Source organism: Eschrichtius robustus, chromosome 12, assembly GCF_028021215.1.
Source record: "Eschrichtius robustus isolate mEscRob2 chromosome 12, mEscRob2.pri, whole genome shotgun sequence".
NCBI lineage: Eukaryota > Metazoa > Chordata > Mammalia > Artiodactyla > Eschrichtiidae > Eschrichtius > Eschrichtius robustus.
In genome coordinates, this window is record NC_090835.1 from 13522448 (window position 1) to 13546651 (window position 24204).

Genomic DNA, 24204 nt, shown 5'->3' on the forward strand with positions numbered 1-24204 from the left:
TTTCAGAGCAAACTCATATTTATTATTAGATTGGGACTACCACATGAAACTTTTTTAGGTCTTACTGATGTTAAACAATTGAAGCCATATGATATGAGCAATGGTGATAATTTGCATTGCCACTTACTATTTGGGGCACCGTGAGCAAACTAATTTCTCTGTGACTTACTTTCCTAGTTTGTGGAATGGGGCCAATAGAAATGCCTATTCCACAAGTTGTTGTAAAAATTAGATGAAGAAAAATATATCTCTAGCTTAAAACGTACCTGAAACATAGAAAGTGTTATGATTTTTATTATGATTATGATTTTTATTTGATACTTCTATTTGGCATACCACAATCTAGCTCTTGAAAATTTCAAATAATTTCATGTGAATGTGTTCAATGTGACACATATTTTTGATATGTACACTTATCTAAATTTCAAGTAAAAATGTTTGTCCATTTCCTAAGCAACTCTTTGAAAATGACACCATCTCAGCAAAGAGATTATAACTGAGAAGAAATAAGAACATTATCGTTAGGGAAAGAACATTTGTATTCCTCAGATTAACCATGAGAGAATGATCCCTAAAAAGAAATAAGGGCATCGTGAAGAACTAGGATTTTTAATTTTTGCCAAATAATGTAATTACAGAAGAATCTGTGTTACTTAAATACTATTTAAGGAATAATTAATCCCAATCTTTGATTCCTCCTGTCTAGAATCCTGTTTTCGATGTTAGTTTTAGCCAACTCATGGAAATACTTTAGAAGAAAGGCATACCAATCCTTTTATAGGTCATTTCTAAAGGCTAGGTACATCCCAGCTTCCCCTGCAAGCTAAATTCAACACCACCATGGATAAATTTGTCCAAACTTTAAAATTTCATCTTTCCTAAATATACTTTGGTGATGATTGTACAACCCTATACATTTACTAAAAAAAATTAAATTTTACACTTAAAAAAGTGAATTTAATGGTATGTAAATTATGCTTCAATACGGATGCTTTAAAAACTCACTTATTCTTTCAGCGTTTTTTTTTTTTTTTTTTAAGATTTATTGATTGACAGATTGATTGATTGATTGCTATGTTGGGTCTTCGTTTCTGTGCTAGGGCTCTCCCCAGCTGCGGCAAGTGGGGGCCACTCTTCATCGCGGTGCGCGGGCCTCTCACCATCGCGGCCTCTCCCGCTGCGGAGCACAGGCTCCAGACGCACAGGCTCAGCAGCTGTGGTTCACGGGCCCAGTTGCTCCACGGCACGTGGGATCCTCCCAGACCAGGGCTCGAACCCGCGTCCCCCGCATTAGCAGGCAGACTCTCAACCACCGCGCCACCAGGGAAGCCCTCAGCGGGTTTTTTAAAATTATTTTTTGCATGTGGAATTTAGTCAACACTCTAAGTATACTATTTTTTGAATGAAATAGTTCAGGAACTTCATTCTGTTGTCTTAATCCAAGAGAAATATCAATAATTTAGTTTTTAAAAGGGCTGTTAAAAATGTAGTGTTTTAAGACACAAATCCCTTTACCTCCCTCAAAACAGATAGAGGACTTAAAGATGTACAGATGTGAAAATGATCTGGGGCAATTTAGACACAAACATTAAAGATTCTTTCATATCATCACTGACACCTGCAAGGTTTAATTAAGCTGAAAGTCACCGACTTCTGCTCAAAATGCTGACTATTGGCTCGTTAATTGGTTGCTCTTCTCATTTGATTAACAACTTATGCAATACCCTGTTATAAACGGCTGTAATGCTTGCCTTGTTTCAGAGCTTAATTAATACGATATAAACTATTTAACAATTGTGTCCTTGTTTGATTTATGAAGCAAAAGCAGAGTGGCTAGCTCCAAACAGTGACGTACAAAAACACATTTTCAAAGCAAGCCAAAGCTGATACTATAAAACTTTCTTTATCTTTTAGGGAAACTTTGATGAAATGAGCCATCACTGCTTGTCATGAACCATCAATTAATTTCTCAGAAATCATGTTGTCAACAAATTTTCAAGACAAATGTTTCAATAAATAAGTACCCATCAGTTTTCAGTCATCCAAATTATACTTTGCAATGCACTGTGGAATTAATTAAAATAACTGTGTGGGCACTTCTCTGCTTTTTTATATGCAGATGACTCCCAAATCTCTATCGCCAGACCTAGTTTCTTCCTGGAACTCTAGGCTGTTGTACCCAACTGCTTACTTGGTATCTCCACCAGGATGTCCGACAGGCACATCTGAATTAATAGGGCCAAAAGAGAACTCCTGAGGCTTCCCATCACCTTTCCTCAACAATCTCGCTTCCTACCCATCTCAATAGAAAACAATTCCTCCCTCTACTCTGTAGCTTAAGCCAAACATCTAGAGAGTAATCCTTTCTCTCATTTCCCTACTTCCCATGACATCCCAAATCTGTACATATTTTGTACATTTCACTGCTACCACCTTGGTCTTATCTACCGACATCTGTCACCTGGGCAACAACCTCCCAACTGTACATTTAAAAAAACATTGAAGTGTAGTTGATGTACAGTATTATATAAGTTACAGGTGTATAATATAGTGATTCACAATTTTAAAAGGTATACTCCATTTATAGTTATTATAAAATATTGGCTATATTCTCTGCATTGTACAATATATCCTGTAGCTTATTTTATACATAATAGTCTGTACCCCTTAATCCCCTAGCTGTACTTTGATTGCTTCCCTATGATACTGTCCCCACACCATCCAGTATGTGCTCGTCACTTCTCAACATGGAACTTTCCAATGGCTTCCCAACGTGCTTGGAATAAATACCTTTTTACATTTGATTACACAATTCCCCATGATCTGGCCCCTGTGGTCCTCTCTGACCTCATCTCCCTCTCCCCCTCTGCTCCCTGCATTTTAAGCTCATTCTCACCTACAGGTCTTGGCACTAGCTATTACCAGTGTTTAGCCAGCACCTCCTGGGACTTTCACATGCAGGCTCCTTCTTTTCATTTAGATTTCAGCTTAAGTGCCACTTCCTCAGAGAGAACTTACTTGACCCACCAAAACAGCCACCCATTTGACTGTTATCAGAGCACTTTTCACCATGTAACTTTTTACGGGTTTTTTTTTTTTCTCTAGTTGACATATTTGCTTATTTTTTCTTTCCACAATAGAATGTAAACTCTGTAAGAACAGGAACCTTAACTGTCTCATTCTGTCCTCTATCCACAATGGTTAGAATAGCGGCAAGCATACAGAAGGTACAGTATTTTTTCTTTTTTTTGGTTGAATAGCTAGGTGTTTGGATAGATTCGGTGAGGTTTATTCAATGTAGAGTTACTCTACACTGGCTTTCTTTCCAAAAAGACAAACATGTAAGTTGCTGATCAAACTTTTTTTAACAGCAAACTTGGTTCTCTATTCATCCTTGAGGAGAATGCTTATGATACACCCAGGAAGGATAAAGGGTAAACTTAGGCAGATCTTGATACTACAGTTGAGTTCTCACCTTATGTGTGCATTATATTCTAACACCAATCTTAAGGCAGAAGTCTTGAGTCACAATTATCCCCATAAAACACCTTTCTATTGCCCATGAAGTACAATGGGCAATAAAGTCTTGAGTATACCACTTTATAAAGTACTATGAATATAAAAATGTGAAATAGAATCAGTGCTTTACAACACATTAGTGAATAAATATGTGGTAGAACTCATTTGCCTACCTGACCACTGTTTACTCCCGTTCCTCTTTTCTGACAGAATCTAATGGTTGGCCTTATGCATTAGGGAATAAGGGCGCGCTCCCAAGCCAGTGGTTGAATTATGGTTGATCTAAGCAAATCATCATGGTATCATTTTCCTTGCCAGGGACTGGTTTGGGTGTGTGATGCAATTTTGGCCAAGAAGTGAGGAGAAACAGGCTGGGGGAGTGTCTGGGGGAAGGTATCATCACTAATAAAATATAAGAGAAGAAACAGAATGTTTTCCACTGGACCTGGAGTCTCCATCTGAGCTTAGAACTATGGCAGCAATCTGAAGGGAAACTAAGTGGTCATTCTCAGAATGGCACAGCAAATTAACACGGGGGAAAAACCCAAAACCTTATGCCACTGCACTATTAATCTGCAGCTACCGGCTTCTGTTATAATATGCAAAATATATTTTAACCATATTATATTTTTAAACATATGCTCATGGGCAGCGCCCTAACATGCTTCCTTTAGTCACGCATGAAATGAAATGGGATCTACTGAGGCACCAGCTGATTCGCTTCTCCCATCTCAAGGTCACTCAGGTTAGCACTCTTTGTGTCAAAAATGTGAGAAATTGCTCACGTTAATTAAATTGCTATTTCTCTCATCCTTCCCTTTCATTTTAAGTTTGTATAGCTGAATTTGACTAAATTAAATGTCTCCATCTTGGGATACTACTCTATTTCCCTCTGTAATAAAGGTATCACAAAGTACATGTTGATTTCTTTAAAGAGTAACAAATAAGAAATGTAGCTTATCAAATGAAATCCCTAATTCAAATACCCCAGAAGATATCGTTTATCTGCATCACTCTACCAGACTGAAAGCCACATCTTCCTCACTAAATTCCCTTAGCAATAATAACATTCTCCAGATTGGTTCAAGATGGTGGAGTAGAAGGACGTGCTCTCACTCCCTCTTACAAGAACATCAGAATCACAACTGACTGCTGAACAATCATCGACAGGAAGACACTGGAACTCACCAAAAAAGACACCCCACATCTGAAGACAAAGGAGAAGCCACAACGAGAAGGTAGGAGGGGCGCAATCACAATAAAATCAAATCCCCTAACTGCTGGGTGGGTACTCGCAAACTGGAGAACATTTATACCACAGAAGTCCACCCACTGGAGGGAAGGTTCTGAGCCCCACGTCAGGCTTCCCAATCTGGGGGGCCAGCAACAGGAGGAGGAATTCCTAGAGAATCAGACTTTAAAGGCTAGCGGGATTTGATGGCAGGACTTCAACAGGACTGGGGGAAACAGAGACTCCACTCTTGGAGGGCACACACAAAGTAGTGTGCTCATCGGGACGCAGGGGAAGGAGCAGTGACACCATAGGAGACTGAACCAGACCTACCTGCTACTGTTGGAGGGTCTCATGGAGAGGTGGGGGGTGGCTGTGTGTCACCGTGGGGACAAGGACACTGGCAGCAGAAGTTCTGGGAAGTACTCCTTAGCGTGAGCCCTCCCAGAGTCTGCCATTAGCCCCACCAAAGAGCCTGGGTCGGCTTGAGTGTTGGGTTGCCTCAGGCCAAACAACCAACAGGGAGGGAACCCAGCCCCACTAATCAGCAGACAAGTGGATTAAAGTTTTACTGAGCTCTGCCCACCAAAGCAACAGCCAGCTCTACCCACCATCAGTCTCTCCCATCAGGAAACCTGCACAAGCCTCTTAGATAGCCTCATCCACTAGAGGGCAGACAGCAGAAGTAAGAAGAACTACAATCCTGCAGCCTGTGGAACAAAAACCACATTCAGAGAAAGAGAGATAAGATGAAAAGGCAGAGGGCTATGTACCAGATGAAGGAACAAGACAAAACCCCAGAAAAACAACTAAATGAAGTGGACATAGGCAACCTTCCAGAAAAAGAATTCAGAATAATGATAGTGAAGATGATCCAGGACCTCGGAAAAAGAATAGAGGCAAAGATCGAGAAGATGCAAGAAATGTTTAACAAAGATCTAGAAGAATTAAAGAAAAAACAAACCGAGATGAACAACACAATAACTGAAATGAAAACTACACTAGAAGGAATCAACAGCAGAACAACTGAGGCAGAAGAACAGATAAGTGACCTGGAAGACAGAATGGTGGAATTCACTGCTGCGGAACAGAATAAAGAAAAAAGAATGAAAAGAAATGAAGACAGTCTAAGAGACCTCTGGGACAACGTTAAACGAAACAACATTCGCATTACAGGGGTCCCAGAAGGAAAAGAGAGAAAGGACCCGAGAAAATATTTGAAGAGATTATAGTTGAAAACTTCCCTAACATGGGAAAGGAAATAGCCACCCAAGTCCAAGAAGTGCAGAGAGTCCCATACAGGATAAACCCAAGGAGAAACACGCCGAGACACATAGTAATCAAATTGGCAAAAATTAAAGACAAAGAAAAATTATTGAAAGCAACAAGGGAAAAACGACAAATAACATACAAGGGAACTCCCAAAAGGTTAACAGCTGATTTCTCAGCAGAAACTCTACAAGCCAGAAGGTAGTGGCATGATAAAGTGATGAAAGGGAAGAACCTACAAACAAGATTACTCTACCCGGCAAGGATCTCATTCAGATTCGATGGAGAAATCAAAAGCTTTACAGACAAGCAAAAGCTAAGAGAATTCAGCACCACCAAACCAGCTCTACAACAAATGCTGAAGTAACTTCTCTAAGTGGGAAACACCAGGGAAGAAAAGTACATACAAAAACAAACCCACAACAATTAAGAAAATGGTAATAAAAACATCATATCAATAATTACCTTAAACGTGAATAGATTAAATGCTCCAACCAAAAGACACAGGCTTGCTGAATGGATACAAAAACAAGACCCATATATATGATGTCTACAAGAGACCCACTTCAGACCTAAGGACACATTCAGACTGAAAATGAGGGGATGCAAAAAGATATTCCATGCAAATGGAAATCAAAAGAAGCTGGAGTAGCAATTCTCATATCAGATAAAATAGACTGTAAAATAAAAAATGTTACAAGAGACAAGGAAGGACACTACATAATGATCAAGGGATCAGTCCAAGAGGAAGACATAACAATTATAAATATATATGCACCCAACATAGGAGCACCTCAATACATAAAGCAAATGCTAACAGCTAGAAAAGAGGAAATCTACAGTAACACAATAATAGTGGGGGACCTTAACACCTCACTTACACCAATGCACAGATCATCCAGACAGAAAATCAATAAGGAAACACAAGCTTTAAATGACACAATAGACCAGATAGATTTAATTGATATTTATAGGACATTCCATCCAAAAACAGCAGATTACACGTTCTTCTCAAGTGCACATGGAACATTCTCCGGGATAGATCACATCTTGGGTCACAAATTAAGCCTCGGTAAATTTAAGAAAATTGAAATCATATCAAGCAACTTTTCCGACCACAACGTTATGAGATTAGAAATGAATTACAGGGAAAAAAATGTAAAAACCGCAAACACATGGAGGCTAAACAATACGTTACTAAATAACCAAGAGATCACTGAAGAAATCAAAGAGGAAATCAAAAAATACCTAGAGACAAATGGCAATGAAAACACGACGATCCAAAACCTATGGGATGCAGCAAAAGCAGTTCTAAGAGGGAAGTTTATAGCTATACAAGCCTACCTCAAGAAACAAGAAAAATCTCAAATAAACAATCTAAACTTACACCTAAAGGAACTAGAGAAAGAAGAACAAACAAAACCCAAAGTTAGCAAAAGAGATGAAAAATAAAGATCAGAGCAGAAATAAATGAATTAAGAAACAAAGAAAACAACAGCAAAGATCAATAAAACTAAAAGCTGGTTCTTTGACAAGATAAACAAAATTAATAAACCTTTAGCTAGACTCATCAAGAAAAAGAGGGACAGGATTCAAATCAATAAAATTAGAAATGAAAAGCAGAAATCACAACTGACACTGCAGAAATACAAAGGATGATAAGAGATTACTACAAGCAACTCTATGCCAATAAAATGGACAACCTGGAAGAAATGGACAAATTCTTAAAAAGGTAAAACCTTCCAAGACTGAACCAGGAAGAAATAGAAAATATGGACAGACCAATCACAAGTAATGAAATTGAAACTGTGATTAAAAAGCTTCCAACAAACAAAACCCCAGAGTAGATGGCTTCACAGGTGAATTCTATCAAACATTTAGAGGAGAGCTAACACCCGTCCTTCTCAAACTCTTGCAAAATATTGCAGAGGAAGGAACACTCCCAAACTCATTCTATGAGGCCACCACACCCTGATATCAAAAGCAGACAAAGTTGTCACAAAAAAAGAAAACTACAGGCCGATATCACTGATGAACGTAGATGCAAAAATCCTCAACAAAACAGTAGCAAACAGAATCCAACAACACGTTAAAAGGATCATACACCATGAGCAAGAGGGATTTATCCCAGGGATGCAAGGATTCTTCAATATATGCCAATCAATCAATGAGATACACCATATTAACAAATTGAAGAGGAAAAACCATACGATCATCTCAATAGATGCAGAAATAGCTTTTGACAAAATGCAATACCCATTTATGATAAAAACTCTCCAGAAAGTGGGCATAGAGGGAATCTACCTCAACATAATAAAGGCCATATACGACAAACCCACAGCAAACAGCATTCTCAATGGTGAAAAACTGAAAGCATTTCCTCTAAGATCAGGAACGAGACAAGGATGTCCACTCTCGCCACTATTATTCAACATAGTTTTGGAAGTCGTAGCCATGGCAATCAGAGAAGAAAAAGAAACAAAAAGAATACAAATTGGAAAAGAAGTAGTAAAGCTGTCACTGTTTGCAGATGACATGATACTATACATAGAGAATCCTAAAGATGCCACCAGAAAACTACTAGAGCTAATCAATGAATGTGGTAAAGTTGCAGGATACAAAATTAATGCACAGAAATCTGTTGCATTCCTATACATTAATGATGAAAAATCTGAAAGAGAAATTAAGGAAACACTCCCATTTACCACTGCAACAAAAAGAATAAAATACCTAGGAATAAATCTACCTAAGGAGACAAAAGACCTATATGCAGAAAACGATAAGACAATGTTGAAAGAAATTAAAGATGAAACCAACAGATGGAGAGATATTCCATGTTCTTGGATTGGAATAATCAATATTGTGAAAATGACTATACTACCCAAAGCAATCTACAGATTCAATGCAATCCCTATCAAATTACCAATGGCACTTCTTACAGAACTAGAACAAAAAATCTTAAAATTTTCATGGAGACACAAAAGATCCCAAATCGCCAAAGCAGTCTTGAGGGAAAAAAACAGAGCTGGAGGAAGCAGACTCCCTGACTTTAGACTATATTACAAAGCTACAGTAATCAAGACAATATGGTACTGGCAAAAAAAGAGAAATATAGATCAATGGAACAGGACAGAAAGCCCAGAGATAAACCCACACACCTATGCTCAACTAATCTATGACAAAGGAGGCAAGGATATAAAATGGAGAAAAGACAGTCTCTTCAATAAGTGGTGCTGGGAAAACTGGACAGCAACATGTAAAAGAATGAAATTAGAACCCTCCCTAACACCATACACAAAAATAAATTCCAAATGGATTAGAGACCTAAATGTAAGACCGGACACTATAAAACTCTTAGAGGCAAACATAGGAAGAGCACTCTTTGACATAAATCACAGCAAGATCTTTTTTGATCCACCTCCTACAGTAATGGAAATAAAAACAAAAATAAACAAATGGGACCTAATGAAACTTAAAAGCTTTTGCAAAGCACAGGAAACTACAAATAAGACGAAAAGACAACCCTCAGAATGGGAGAAAATATTTGCAAATGAAACAACGAACAAAGGATTAATCTCCAAAACATGTAAACAGCTCATGCAGCTCAATATTAAAAAAACAAACAACCCAATCAAAAAATGGGCAGAAGACCTAAGTAGACATTTCTCCAAAGAGGACATACAGATGGCCAAGAGGCACATGAAAAGCTGCTCAACATCACTAATTATTAGAGAAATGCAAATCAAACCTACAATGAGGTATCACCTCACACCAGTGAGAATGGGCATCATCAGAAAATCTACAAACAACAAATGCTGGAGAGGGTGTGGAGAAAAGGGAACCCACTTGCACTGTTGGTGGGAATGTAAATTGATACAGACACTATGGAGAACAGCAGGGAGGTTCCTTAAAAAACTAAAAATAGAATTACCATATGACCCGGCAATCCCACTACTGGGCATATACCCAGAGAAAACCATAACTCAAAAAGACACATGCACCCCAATGTTCATTGCTGCTCTATTTACAATAGCCAGGTCATGGGAGCAACCTAAATACCTATCGACAGACAAATGGATAAAGAAGATATGGTACATACATGCAATGGAATATTACTCAGCCATAAAAGGAATGAAATTGGGTCATTTGTAGAGACGTGGATGGACTTAGAGACTGTCATAGAGAGTGAAGTAAGTCAGAAAGAGAAAAACAAATATCGTATATTAACGCATATATGTGGAACCTAGAAAAATGGTACAGATGAACCGGTTTGCAGGGTAGAAGTTGAGAGACAGATGCAGAGAACAAACGTATGGACACCAAGGGGGAAAAACGTGGTGGGGTGGGGGTGGTGGTGTGATGAATTGGGAGATTGGATTGACATGTATACACTGATGTGTACAAAATGGATGACTAAAAATAACCTGCTATATAAAAAATTAATTAAAATAAAATTCAAAAAAAAATAACATTCTCTACTTTGTGCAACTAGTATTAATATGTCATATCTCGACTTCAAAACTGCTGCCAAAGCACCTGCGTGTGCTTCCAATTCCAAAAGTATATATACGTTTTGGTTATGTTAAGTTGAACAGTAGACTTCAAATGGAACACATTACAGTGTTTCTAGCCATTAAAATGTTATCAGCTGGGCATATGGAATAGAATCTTTGTGGATGCAGCTTTACAATATTCCAGCCCCTATGCAGTCTGAATAAAACTAGGCCACCTAGTACTTCATCTCACTATAGGTTTGGTGCACTTAAAAGCAAACCTCACCTGACGTTAAAAAATGTAATTAAAATTTTTAGAGTCATCTGTATAAGAGATGCCACAGGGGCAGTCTGTTACACTACAGAGAGCCAAGGCACCGTGGTCGGTCTCCTCCAACCTGTATTTCTTAAATGTTCAAGACAGCCTCATAAAAGTGTATTGTTCTCCCCCCGCTCCATTCTCTGCCCCTGTCCCTGTTCGCGGTTCCTTTCCGCCTCTAAATTCCTTCTTGCCATTTAAAAATACAAATCAATTTAACCTTTCCGGATCCTTCTCCTTCTGTATTCCACCCATTAATCGGGGGTCAACAATGAAGTCCAGGCCAGGTGGGCACCAGGTGGCCCAGGGAAGAAGGAACAGAGATGGTGAGAAATTATTCAAGTCATGTTTCTATTTAGAGTTCACAAAGTACATTCATGAAGAGCTCTCTCACGTAGATAGTATCACCCATCTAGGAGATGTGGAAATCCAGACTCAGAACAGTGACTTTCCCAAGGCCACGCAAATAGTTTTACCTTCGTAGCTACGTTTGCGATCATTACATTACATTCACATCAATAGATACTGAAAATCTCTTCTGAAACAAGGATAGTGACGGCTGAAGGGGCACAGAAAATAATAGAATATAACTTTGTTCTCTCCAAACTTGGGTCTCCTATTGTGCTTGTGGGATCGTCTCACTACTGGAGCTGGGCAGGGTCAGGTCCATCCTTGCCTCTCAAAGGAGCAAAGGCCAACAACCAAGATACAGAGGTCACTTGGCTCTTCCCTACGGTTCTGGCGATGAAGCTGGGGAGGTGCTGCCACGCTCACTGGCTGCTCGCTTTTACCCGTCTTTACCTCTGTCTCATGGCTCTCAGCATTCTTGAAAGGGTCTTATCTATAATAGAGAAATTTTTAACAGGTCCCACTCTTTGTCTCAGGTGCTGTGAGGACTTTTGCTTCTAAACCTCTCCTGCATGAGTTGGGAAGCGGCACACAGAACAGGTGGTATATGATTGTTTAATGAGTGCTGCACTGTAATAGAGGGTAAGCATATGAACTGTCACATTCCATCAATGACCCATCTACACATTTCTAAGCTTTGCTGACAAGATCTGTAAAATGGGGTTAACAACAATATCTAACAGGATTATCATGTGGAGTAAATGAGATAATACATATGAGGTGTATTAGAAGTATATGATTTAGATGAGAACAGCTCTATTTGGAGAAAAAAGCATAAAAATATTTATTCAGTTATGTTTATACAATCAACACAACTTTAAGCACCCCTTCCAGGTCAAATAACTTCCTGCATCATATACTTGAAAATGTATTTCCCCCGAGTTATTAGCGGAATACAATGTCAATTTCTTTTTGGCAGTGGAAAACACCAACACATTCTCAGATAAAACACTCTACAATGTTCATAATAGCTGTTCTCCAACCTGGCTGCATGTTTATAATTTTTAAATGCTCTGATATCAGTCTTATAAGGTATACTTAAATTTCTCAGAAAAGCAAACTAACACAATTTTTTTTCGTGTTTTCTTCTCCGCCTACGGCTTGCTGTTACATCAAGGTTTTGTACACTCACAGCACATTGATCCACCCCTACAACTGCAAAATGCACAAAGTATGAGGTTTTACTAGATGACAAGTTGTTATGAGTTTCTACAAGTGCTGAAATATGATTCAGTGGAAACAACTGCAAAAAAGTTGAGGAGAGCAAACACACACACATAGAAAGCAGTGCCGCCAGAAAGAAATGTTAGAACTGATTAACTGAATCATCTCTGAAGGCCACAGACTTAAACTTTATCATGTACCGCAAGAGTAATTTAAAAATAGTCACAGGTTTCTAAAGACTTAGAAAAAGTGCCTTCAGGATGGTAACCCAAGAAATAAAATTATCTCATTATGCAAATAAGGACTAAGGTATCAGAGATGCTCTTTAACATTTTGGGTGTTTTCCTTCAGTAACAGAAGATTACAATCACTAGAGTAGAAGTAAGAAAACTCTCCGAGACCCTAGGTCACTATGCAAAAGGCAGTCGATTTCCTAAAGGTCCAGGAGAAGCAAAATGATCACTTCTACATTTGGAAACAGCACCCTTGGTAAGAAGAGATGAACTGAATCCAGAATATTCTTATAGGAAATGCTCAAAAAGCTTAATTCCGTGTTAAAATCCTGGGAGAAGAAAATTAAAGGAGGATTCCTATTCCTTGCCTTTTCTTTAACAATCTGCTTTAGAGCTATTGCAAACCAATATTTGTTCCTTGATGAAAAATTTGTAATACACTTGTTATGTGACACACTTTTCCAGGTGGGTAAAGCAGTAGGGACAATAAAATCCCTATCTTCTCGGAGTGTACATTCTATGGAAGGAGACAGACAAAAATCAAACAAGTAAAGGCACAGACATAGTAAAACGGACTACGGAGAAAAAGTGGGATGGGGGTGGCACACCACATGGCAAGTGCTTTTGCAAAACTTGGTATTTTATATTCACTTATAATACGGACGCTGCTTTACCCAGTCAATAAAGTACCTAACAAGTGCCACGCACAGGGCAGGTCTAGGGAGAGAGAAATCAGTAAGACATTATACATAAATCAAAAGGACAAAGATAAACATATATTTTTGTTTGGGTGAACATGTTCCAAATTAAGGTGAAGACAATAAATTTTTGTGAGTATGAAATCAGTGATGACATTTGTATAATGAAACAAAATGATGCCATATGTAAGGCTATGCAAATCTAAAATTACCGTTTTATCTATAGTAAAGGAGATAATTATTTAAAAATTGAAAAATAGAAGAGTTTTAAAAAGAGAAAATATGTGATTTTAATATAAATATACTATATATTATAGAAATACACATGTATATAATATAGAAACATGCCTATAGGAAATGTATTTAGCATTTAATTTTTCAAGCCCCGAAGATTTATTTTCTTTAGAAAGTACAATGAGAAGAAACTCATTTATAGTCCTTAATTTATTTCACATCTTTTCTTTTTACTTGAAGTACAGTTGATTTACAGTGTTGTGCCAGTCTCTGCTGTACAGCAAAGTGACTCAGTTATACACATATATATATATTCTTTTTTTATATTCTTTTCCATTATGGTTTATCCCAGGAGATTGGATATAGTTCGCTGTGCTGTACAGTAGGACCATGTTGTTTACCCATTCTAAATGTAATAGTTTCCATCTAGCAACACAAAATTCCCACTCCATCCTTCTCCTCCCCTCCCCCTTGGCAACCACAAGTCTGATAATCCTTATTTTTAAATTAACTTATTTAGAGATAAGTTAGAGAGTTACCCTACTGAACTTACTGCTCTTGAGAACTACCTCTATTGTATAAATACAAATAGCTGTTTCATTGTTTTGAATTATGTATTGAACGTGTCAGCACACGAAGCATACATATTTATTTTCAAGAAAGCCTAGTAGAAAGATGAGCGTTTCCATAGAATGGTTCAATATGACTTGGCTGAAGTATTAGAGGGTTTCTTAAACCTCTCTTATTGATTATTTTACCTCAGAAGATGATGAAAGGAGAGGAAGACCAGACCTTATCGGCTGTCAGCATCCCCAGGCACTCCCATGTCTAGAGAGATTATTTGCTTGGTGAAATCTCCCAAAGGTGGAGCAATAGGGAATCAGACAGTTCGAGCTACTACTTCCTTTTCCATCCATTCTACTCAAACAAGTGGGTCGTTTTGAGAGTATTAATCATGCTCAAATCAAATGGTTTATGCGGTGGGCTAGGGAAAAGGCTTTAAGTATTTTTCTCTGCCTGAATTTCTCCGGCTCACTCGGAGCACAAACGTTCACCTGATGTTGACTTCAAAACTACGTCATCATCTCATGTGATTATTAAGTACATAGTTGAAACGACACCTCACATTTCGCTACTGTCAAGTTATTTCAGACTCTTGGTTAGATCTTACAACAAACCCTGTGATTGTACTGAAGAGTCAACCTAAACATTAAAAGTAGAGCATCACATCTAAAAATGATTCAGTCACTCACTAGGAAAAAAAAAAAAAAGATTTTATTATGTGCTTGAATGGTATAAAAGCACAGAAAAAAACCCCATCAAAGTGATCAAGATATGGCTTGTGGGAAAAGTAACTATAAAAAGACAAGTTTTTTTTTTATTATTTAATATTTTCAATTATTAAATACTTCTATCCCACAGAAATGTTCATAAATTACGATGGCACCCATGTACTCAAAAGCCAGATTTAAGAGATGATAACATTTACAGATTAGTTTAAAATATATCTATCTCTTTTTTAACATAGCATTTTATTTATTTATTTTTTTAACATCTTTATTGGAGTATAATTGCTTTACAATGGTGTTTAACATAGCATTTTAAAATGACAGGTTTGGCTAAGGCCTTCTTTCTCTCTCCTACCTGCTTTTATTCCCAGAAGTTTTCTGAACCTTGAATATATCATTACCATGCATATTTTTACACTTTTATTAACCACATATTGATATGTATGCATGTGTATTTATGTATATACAGAGAAATAAAATTCTATATATCATATATAATTTTGTATTTCTAAATGTATATAAACAGCACTGTATTTCTATGTTATTTTGAAATTTACTATTTTCCCTCAATATTATATTTTTGCAGGTATTCCCATTGATACATGTAGCTCTAATTTAGTTATTTATAAAGCAGTATCCGACCCTACGAATAAAGAAATTATGTATTCATTCCCCTTCTGATGGACCGTTAGGTTGCTTCTGTCTCTTTGCTATTAAAACAGTGCTATGGTGAACATCGGGCACCTGTGTTCTTGTGTACATGCTCATGTTGTTCTTGTGCAGAAACCTAGAATTACCACTGCTGGATTCTAAGTATGTACATAATCAACTTCAGTGGACTGTTTACATTCCTCTGCAATATGAATGTAACCATTTATACTCTATTCCTCACCCACATGACAGTTTTTTAGCAAAAAGCAATAGGTTGAACCGGATACCAAAAGAAAAAGTCCTTAGAAGAATATATAATTTACTTAACAAAGCCCATACAATTTACTCAACAAGAGAGGCAGCAGTGCAATAGGAGAGGAGCTTAAAATTATTCAGAAAAGCTTGCCGTGGGAGCTTGAGGAGGGCTGACAGTAGTGAGCACAAGAAGTTACAGGCAGGAGCCAAGGGACAAAGTAGAGGCAGTATCTATAAAACTCACTGGTCTGGAGACCTGAAGAGTCTGAGGTCATCACTTTTCATCAATCTAATAACAAGGGTGAGGCAAAGGAAAAGATTTGAAGTAGGCTCCCCTCCATTTAAATGATGCGTGAGTGTTAAATATTCAGGAAAACTTTCATTTAAATGGAACACACACTTGTTAAAGATGCAGAGCTTAAAAGGGCAACCCATAGCTATTTGGGAAGTCTTTTTCCAAGGATCATTTCATTCACTAAGAATGCTGAATGGTGCGCGCTTAGAGGGGCAAATATTTATTTCACTTTAAAAACAAAAGGAATAGCAACTGGTTGTGCAAAGATAAGAAAAGGATGTGGAATTAGCCATAAAACAATAGCAGACCTACTAGAGAATGGACTTGAGGATATGGGGAGGGGGAAGGGTAAGCTGTGACAAAGTGAGAGAGTGGCATGGACATATATACACTACCAAACGTAAAATAGCTAGCTAGTGGGAAGCAGCCGCATAGCACCAGGGAGATCAGCTGGGTGGTTTGTGACCACCTAGAGGGGTGGGATAGGGAGGGTGGGAGGGAGGGAGATGCAAGAGGGAAGAGATATGGGAACATATGTATATGTATAGCTGATTCACTTTGTTATAAAGCAGAAACTAACACACCATTGTAAAGCAATTACACTCCAATAAAGATGTTAAAAAAAAAAAAAAAAAACAATAGCCTCCAAAGTGGTCTCAAGGCTAAAATCCCTTTAAAGTCCATTCTGCAGTAGTCAGGGCGAATTCTTATTAAAAGGGTAAATCAGGTAATAAACTCAGTTTGAAACCTTACAATGACTTCTTACGGCCACAGAATCACAACCATCCAAATTTCTTACCCTGGCTTAAAAGCCCTGTGTGACCTGGCCTTTGTGGGCTTCCCTATCAATACCGAACCATCTTCTACCTTCACATTATGTTTAAACTACAGACTATAACCTTTCCACCTCTGGCTAAGCCTAAGGATCCTTGCACTACAGTGTGTCTGCTTGAGGGCTCCCCTTCCATTCCTCCAATCTCTTGATGCCTGCTTCTCTTTGCTTAGGCCTCAGCTCTCCCAGGCTTACCTGATTACCTGGCCGACGTGGCCACTTAAGTCACTCACATCCCCATGTTTAAATTTTCTTTCTAGTACTGACTACTGTCTACTTTCTCATTTAACAGTTTTTCCAAATTATTTACTGTTTGCCTCCCTCAGTTAGAATTAAACCCCATGAAAATTCAATCCCTGCAACCCCGATTCTTGGAACTGCACTAGCCCCGTGACAGGTTATCAGTTAGTTCCATAGCATAGATCTGCGGCATCTATAGAGTAATAATTACCAGGGTAATCTCACATCTCCCAGACAATCCATTAAGAAACCTGAAGGCTCCACGTTCAAAATGCATCCAGAATCCATCCCTTCCCCTCAATGCTACCACCCCCATTCCAGTCCAAGCCAACATCACCTGACATGGATGACTACAGCAGCTGCCCAGCTGTGCTCCTTGCTTCCATGACTGCTGCGCTACAAGTTATTCTCCACAGAGAAGCCAGAGAAATTCAAATCATGTCATGACACCCCTTTGCTCAAAGCCCTGTAACCCCTCCCTTCTCTCTCAGAATAACACTCAGATTCTTTACTGTGCCTCCAGGGTCCTTCGAGACCCGACACCCTGCTGTGTTCTCTGATCAAGTCTCCCACTTCCTTCCACTGTCTGTCTGACTCACTGCACTCCGGAGACTCTAGGATCTGTCTGGTCCTCAAATGTCCCTAGCAGCATCCTGCCTTAGGGCTCTGAATTCACTCTTCCACTTTTCAGAAGGCTCCTCCTACTGATAATCATGGATTTTGATCCCCCTTTCTTTCTGAAGTCTCCACGTTTATTCTTATCAGAGAAGTTTTCATTGAAAAACCTACCCTGCTTTATTCTTCTTCTTACAACTTTTTACCACGTGAAATGTCACAAAGTTATTTGTGTATTGTCAACACTGTTGGAATATAAGATCCACGAGATCAGGAATTTTGCCTGTTTTTGCTTTCTGCAGTTTCTCTAAAGTTTAGCCAGTTGTCTGACTCATAGGAACTCAAAAAATATTTGCTAAATGAATGGGGGGAAAAGGCTTTATTCTGGTTTCCAGGATACGCAAGATCAGAGGAGGGTTTTGGAAAGAGAGGTCAAATCAGGGAAATCCTCTACATTCTTTTTTAACAGACTAATGAAGCTCAGATGTACGAGAGGTTTACACAAAGTCACACAGCGAGGTAGTCATGAGTAACATCTTGCTAGGCACATGGTAGGATTCTACTTTCTTTGCCTTTGACCACGTGATTTGCGCTGGCAGATGAAATGTGACAGAAGTTATATGTCACTTCCAGGTAGAAATGTAAATAGCCTCAATGATATACATTTCCCTTCCTACTGTCGATGGTGTTTAAAGCAGGTGTTAAGAGGAAGCCTCCACCAGCCCAGGTCCCTGAATGAATCAATAGTAGAGGCCCCTTGGCGACAGATCCCCTTGGAAGATGTAGTGTGAGTGAAATACACACATTCCCAGGGTCGTGTCATTGAAACTTTTATTGTAGCACAAGCTAGACTATGTTGCTTATCCCAAATAATACACACGGCTACCAAGTGGAAGAGATAGGACACAGATCCACATCTCCTTCCTATCATTCTAAGCTGCCCTGTGACAAGAGACAGAGCTTTGTTAAAGAAGGAATAGATGAGCCCATAATGCGCTGTTTGTATTCGACTGGAGCTCTCATATACACCTCATTTCATTTTCAAGCACAGGAAATAAAGAAAAAAATCGTTAAGCCGTAAGACGTGAAATATAAGTCATTATCCAAAAGTTTCTGAATTCGATATTTAGAAACTACTATCTCTAATACTTACATGTTCATTTTTTCTATTTACCTAATCCATTTTATTCAGACACTTAAATCAGCAGAGCGCCACAATGATTTTCCATAGGGCTGTTTCTGTAGAGATTTGATTATCTGCTTCTCACGCCACAGAAAAATCTCTATAAACCTGCATTTGCATAACATTACAAGAGGCAGACTATTTCTAATGATTTTGCCACCCTAGGAGATCCTAAAGTACCTTCTCAATCAAAGACAGAATTTCATGTTGTATACTTTCAACATAATGAATACACAGTATTTCTAATTTTATTAGTCTTCGATGTTTGGCATATAGGGAAAGGTCAGTTACTCTTTAATTAACCCTAAATATTATTCCCTAGTCATACAGAGTAACAAGTTTGTTCCATCCGAAATGAAAAAAAAAAAAATTCTTGACAATTATAATTTGGTAGAGAAGTGAGAGGCACAGAAACATGGGAAGGGACTCAAGAATTCCAGAAGGCATTTTAAACAACAAATTATAATCAAGTAAGTGAAGAAACAATTTCGCCCCATACTCATATTCACTCATGTTCACTCAGCCACCTCAACCACCCTGGGATTTAAACTTTCAAACAGTTTACGAGGTTGCCTTAATATGATCGGACATACTCCTGTATGTGCTCACTGAAACCTCATTTACTTAAGCCTTCTTTTCCCTCTAAGCCAAAATGTAGGACAGCATACTCAGCAGGCAAATTTGTGCTTCATCAAGAAAGTAACTAGTACATTAGTCTTCTCTCTTGTTTTTGTTATATTACTACCACATAGCACTTGTAATCTGTGGATGACATGCTCTCTATTAATAAGAATCCCATAACTAAAATAGGGATGGGGTAGAATCCCAAAATTGAGGTTCTGAATATTTTATCGCTTGAGAAACAAGTGCTCCAAATCTCAATAAAGAAGAGATTTTAGACTCTTGCTGACAACTAACTCAGACCTCAGGCAATGAAGAACCTCATCCAACTTATACCCAATGCTTGTTTCTCCATTTAATTCCCTCAGGAATTTGATGTGTGCTAGAGAATTGACCCAAGTACACTCTCTAATGCAGTAATGAATAATGCTGATGTAACTTCCTCCAAGGAATTATTTTTGACTGATGAGTCGAGGGTTCTCTGGCGTTACTAACTTTTAACCAAAGGAAGTTTGATGAATGCTACAAACCATGCTATAAAAGATGGCCATAATACAGAAAGTGCTGCAAGCAAAGCTGTTAAGTAGTTAGACGGGCTTTCTGGGTCTCTTCTGACCCTATGCAATAATACCACACATTGGTCTAGCTGCTCAGCATCTTTGAAGCTGCAAACAGGGTTTATTTTAAACTACCCAAAAGGATGGAGAAAATGACATCAGAATAAAGAGGCCACAAACTTGGGATTTATGGAAAACAGATTACCAGAGGACTAACGATGGTGATGCTGTATGGTGGTTAACAGCTCACAGATTCTGGGTTCAGAAAGACTAGTTTTGAGTTAGTCCTCCACCATTTACCAGCTGTATGATCTTGAGAAAGCATTTAAACTCTATAAGCCTTAGTTTCATCTTCTGTAAAATGGATAAAATGGAACCCACAATTAGCATCAGTGCCCAGGGGTGGTATAGAAGGGCTTTAGCCGAAACTCCAACCATAACCCCTATATGTGGATACCTCCTAATCTCTGAAGTGGACAATTGGTATTTTCCTAGTCTTATGTACAGCGTGACTGAACGCATTTTTTTTTCCTTTGTGCAAAAACTATTTATTTCTTTAAGCACGTTATTTCAGCTATGGCTGAATGTATTTTTTTAAGGAAATTTATATTGATCCAAAACATATACACCACGTAAAAATAACGCACTTAAAATAGATATTCAGCTTCAAAACAAGTCTACTATAGTCTCCTCTAAACGCAGATTGCCATCACTGATTCCTTAGTATATAGAATATCTATAACTGCCACTGACTAACCCATTTTGAAAATTAAAATGGGATACTGCACGTAAAACATTTAACACAATGCTGGGTACATAGCAAATATTCAACAAATACCAGATGTTATTATTAATAATGTATTTCGTTGTATACATTTAAGTGTATTTTTCTTAGATTAAAAATTACTTTGAAGGCCAAGGAAAGAAAAAACAACCTTGTTGTCCCATTTGAAAATGCCTTTTAAATGGGAAAAGTTGTTACCATTAGTAACAGCTTGAGGAAATTTGTTCAGCTACAAAACCAAGGAAGTGGATCTTTATCTCCCCATTTATGTATATATGTTGGGACAACATTTGTACAAATGTCATGGCTGTACATGCACAAATAAATACATCAACTAATTGAACTGATTTGTAGGGCCTTAGCTGCCAGGAGCTATTTATATTTATTTGCCTTTAGTGTCTAACTTCCCTGAATTTCTTTTAAAGATACATAGATTTCTTGATATTTTTGAATTATAGAATAAAAGTGATACACACACAAAATCAAGGAAAGAGTGCTGGCTTCATTGCACTTCAAATACCATATTAAAAAAATATATGTATGTGTACATACGTATATATACATATACATACATACAATAAATTCAATTTTAGCTAGAACCATAAAACTGAAATTGGTTCCTAAAAATTCCAATCATTGGTGATTAGAATGTTGAGAGGCAAACAGAGTTTGCTTTGATTTTTTTCTCTTTTCTCTCTAAAGCATTTTCTCCCTCAAAATAATAAGCCAGAAGACTTCCTGTATAATAAGGTTCAGGTGATTCCGAATGTGCAATTGTATTCGCTAATACCACTGCAGTTTACGGAGTGTGGAACCACTCAGACCTCCTAACACTGCCAACTGGGCTCAGTGATAGGACTAACAAGGTTGTCTGGCGACACAGCAAGTAAAAATTAAAATCAGAGGAGCAATTGCGTTCGCTACTGGGAGTCACTAAAGGGAGGCGGAAGAGAGGCAGTAAGAAGCTGCCAGGCTTCAAGCACCTGCTGAATTCAGAGTATGTTGCAGCCTCAATATAGCCTGATAAGGGAAGGTCGCAAAAGAGAATTACAAAAATCAATTCTTGAGGCGACCAAAGCATGAATAAAAATTTCAGCAGCTGCCTGGTTAGAACGGATGGATGCAAAAAAAGTTCATTAGGGAGGAGGAGGGGAGTAGAAAAACTGACAAAGTGTAACACATTCAACACAATATTTTTCTTGTACTTTCAAGCCATAGGATTAGATGGGGGTAAACAATGGCTGTTTTAAGGGACTGCTGAACACTATCATGTCATTCTCTGACAACTGAGACTTGATAAAGTCCGACTTTCCCATCCGTAGCCTCTTGATGCACAAGCATCTTTACACTGGGGGACAGTTTGGATTGAGTCTGAGCTCCTCTCCATTGGTACTTTCATAGACACACAGCAGTGCTTCTCAGATGCTGGTCTTCATGGCTTCAGGCTGCTGGTTCTTTCTTTTGCACCCTTCCGTGGGAACAGCTGGGGTGTCATCAGTCACCAGATGTACCATGTTGCTAAAGCTCTATGCTGAAGTTGATCAAAATTATGACTCAGGGGCCCTAAGTCAGGACAAAAATGCCTTAGCATTTTTATGAACTTCTGTTCAGGCTCTCTCGTTCAAGCGTAAGGTGCTCCTTGCCAAAGACCTTTGAAAGCTCCTGAAACTTCATTTAAAGTGTTAATGCTGAACTCAGAAGAGACATGACAAATTCAGAAGAGGCACTGTCCTTTCCTTTGCATCCCAATGTTTTGGTTCTTATTAAATTTATAACAAAGGACTGACCTTGCTATAATTTTCATGACAGTCTCTGAAATCTTGGTAAGAAAAAGGATTAGGAGAGTAGTAGTAGGTGCAAAAGAATGGAGGTTGCCTTGCAAATGCCTTGGAAATCACAGGGACTGCCAAGCGTAGCTGCCAAAGAATTTGCAAACTATGCCTGGTGGTGACCTGGTCTTTTATCCCTTTCCCACTACAAAGCTCAAGACATTTTGTTCAATGATCTCCCTAAATAATCAATTTCTGAGTTCATATTTACTATGTGTGGAAGTCAGATAACCTCAAAGAAGAAGATATTATCAAGGATGTTTCCCTTAACATTTAACTATGTCCTGTATGCAATACCAAAAAAGACATGATGGGTAATCAGATGTGGAGCCAATTCACTGTAAATTCAACATCCGATCGTAAAAAAAACCTCAGCACATAACATTTATGAATTAAAATTATATCTGCAAGATGGTCTTACAACTTGCGGACAGGAGGCAGTATCGAATAGTGGTAACAAGCACGGGGACTTAAGAGTCATACCGCCTAGATTCAAATCCTGCTCCCGCATGCAGAGTGATGAACGGCAAACGATTGAACTTCTCTAATTATAAGTTTCCTTATCTGAAAAATAGACGTAATAAAAGAATCTACCTCCCAGGGGTGGTGTACAGATTAAATGAATATATACACACACATATACAAGTATGTAAATACTGGGTTGGCCAAAAAGTTCGTTCAGGTTTTCCCGTAAAATGTTATGGGAACACCCAAATGAACTTTTTGGCCAACCCAAAACATACCTGGTTTGGTTCTTTACTACCACCAGAGTAAACACCCCATAAATTATTGCTGTTACGATTGTTCATACTAGGATTATCATCGTGAGCATCATCATTTTTACCTAAACGAAAAAACAGAAAGAATTTGGAAGACAAGAAACGTCCATTTTATTAGTCTCTTAAAATAAAATAAATGTGCTCAATGGATAAGCTATAATTTGTTTAGTAAATTAATTTGCATGTAAATCGATGTGGGGGTTATTCGTAATTCAATATGCTTCTCACCTGCTTCTCTCCAAAGAAATATTTATATCAGGGTGGTTAAAAGGTCTATTTGAAACATTTAATCCTATCTACGTTCAAACCGCAGGACCCTTAAAATATTATCAATAAGTTTAACATATCTACATAGGTGTTCAATTATTGCTTTTAATTAAAGCTTCACGCGAAGGCACAGACTTTAGTCCTATTTTTTATTCAAAAAGTTTAGACTCTGAGAATGATGTCATCTCATAAACTCCTAGAAGGGAAAAAACATGACAGCGCTTCATTTGTTTTATCCAGTATTAGTGCAATGCCACCCACCTAGGACAGAGAATGACAAATAATTCTACTGGTTATTATAGTGAACCTTCCGCTAAGTAATGAGACTCTAAGAGGCGACCAGCTTTGACAAAATGTTATACCTGCCTGCTTAAGGATCTTGTACATCTACTGTTGTAGTTTGAAATAGCAGTACTGTCTGAAGATAAATAAAGAAGCT

The 24204-nt window shown here is 38.1% G+C and overlaps 1 protein-coding gene across 12 annotated transcripts in view; it reads right to left on the bottom strand.

Moving 5' to 3' along the window:
* The window catches only part of CNTN4 (contactin 4), a 956080-nt gene that overhangs the window by 439765 nt on the left and 492111 nt on the right, over window positions 1-24204 (bottom strand). The window contains exon 1 of one of the 12 annotated variants that reach the window (XM_068558515.1): window positions 17468-17539. The exons of the other annotated variants lie outside the window; for them this stretch is intronic. Coding sequence (XP_068414616.1) covers window positions 17468-17474 — 7 coding nt within the window. The 5' untranslated portion in view covers window positions 17475-17539. Of the gene's footprint in view, window positions 1-17467; window positions 17540-24204 lie in introns of those variants that run through there. 12 annotated transcript variants of the gene reach the window in all.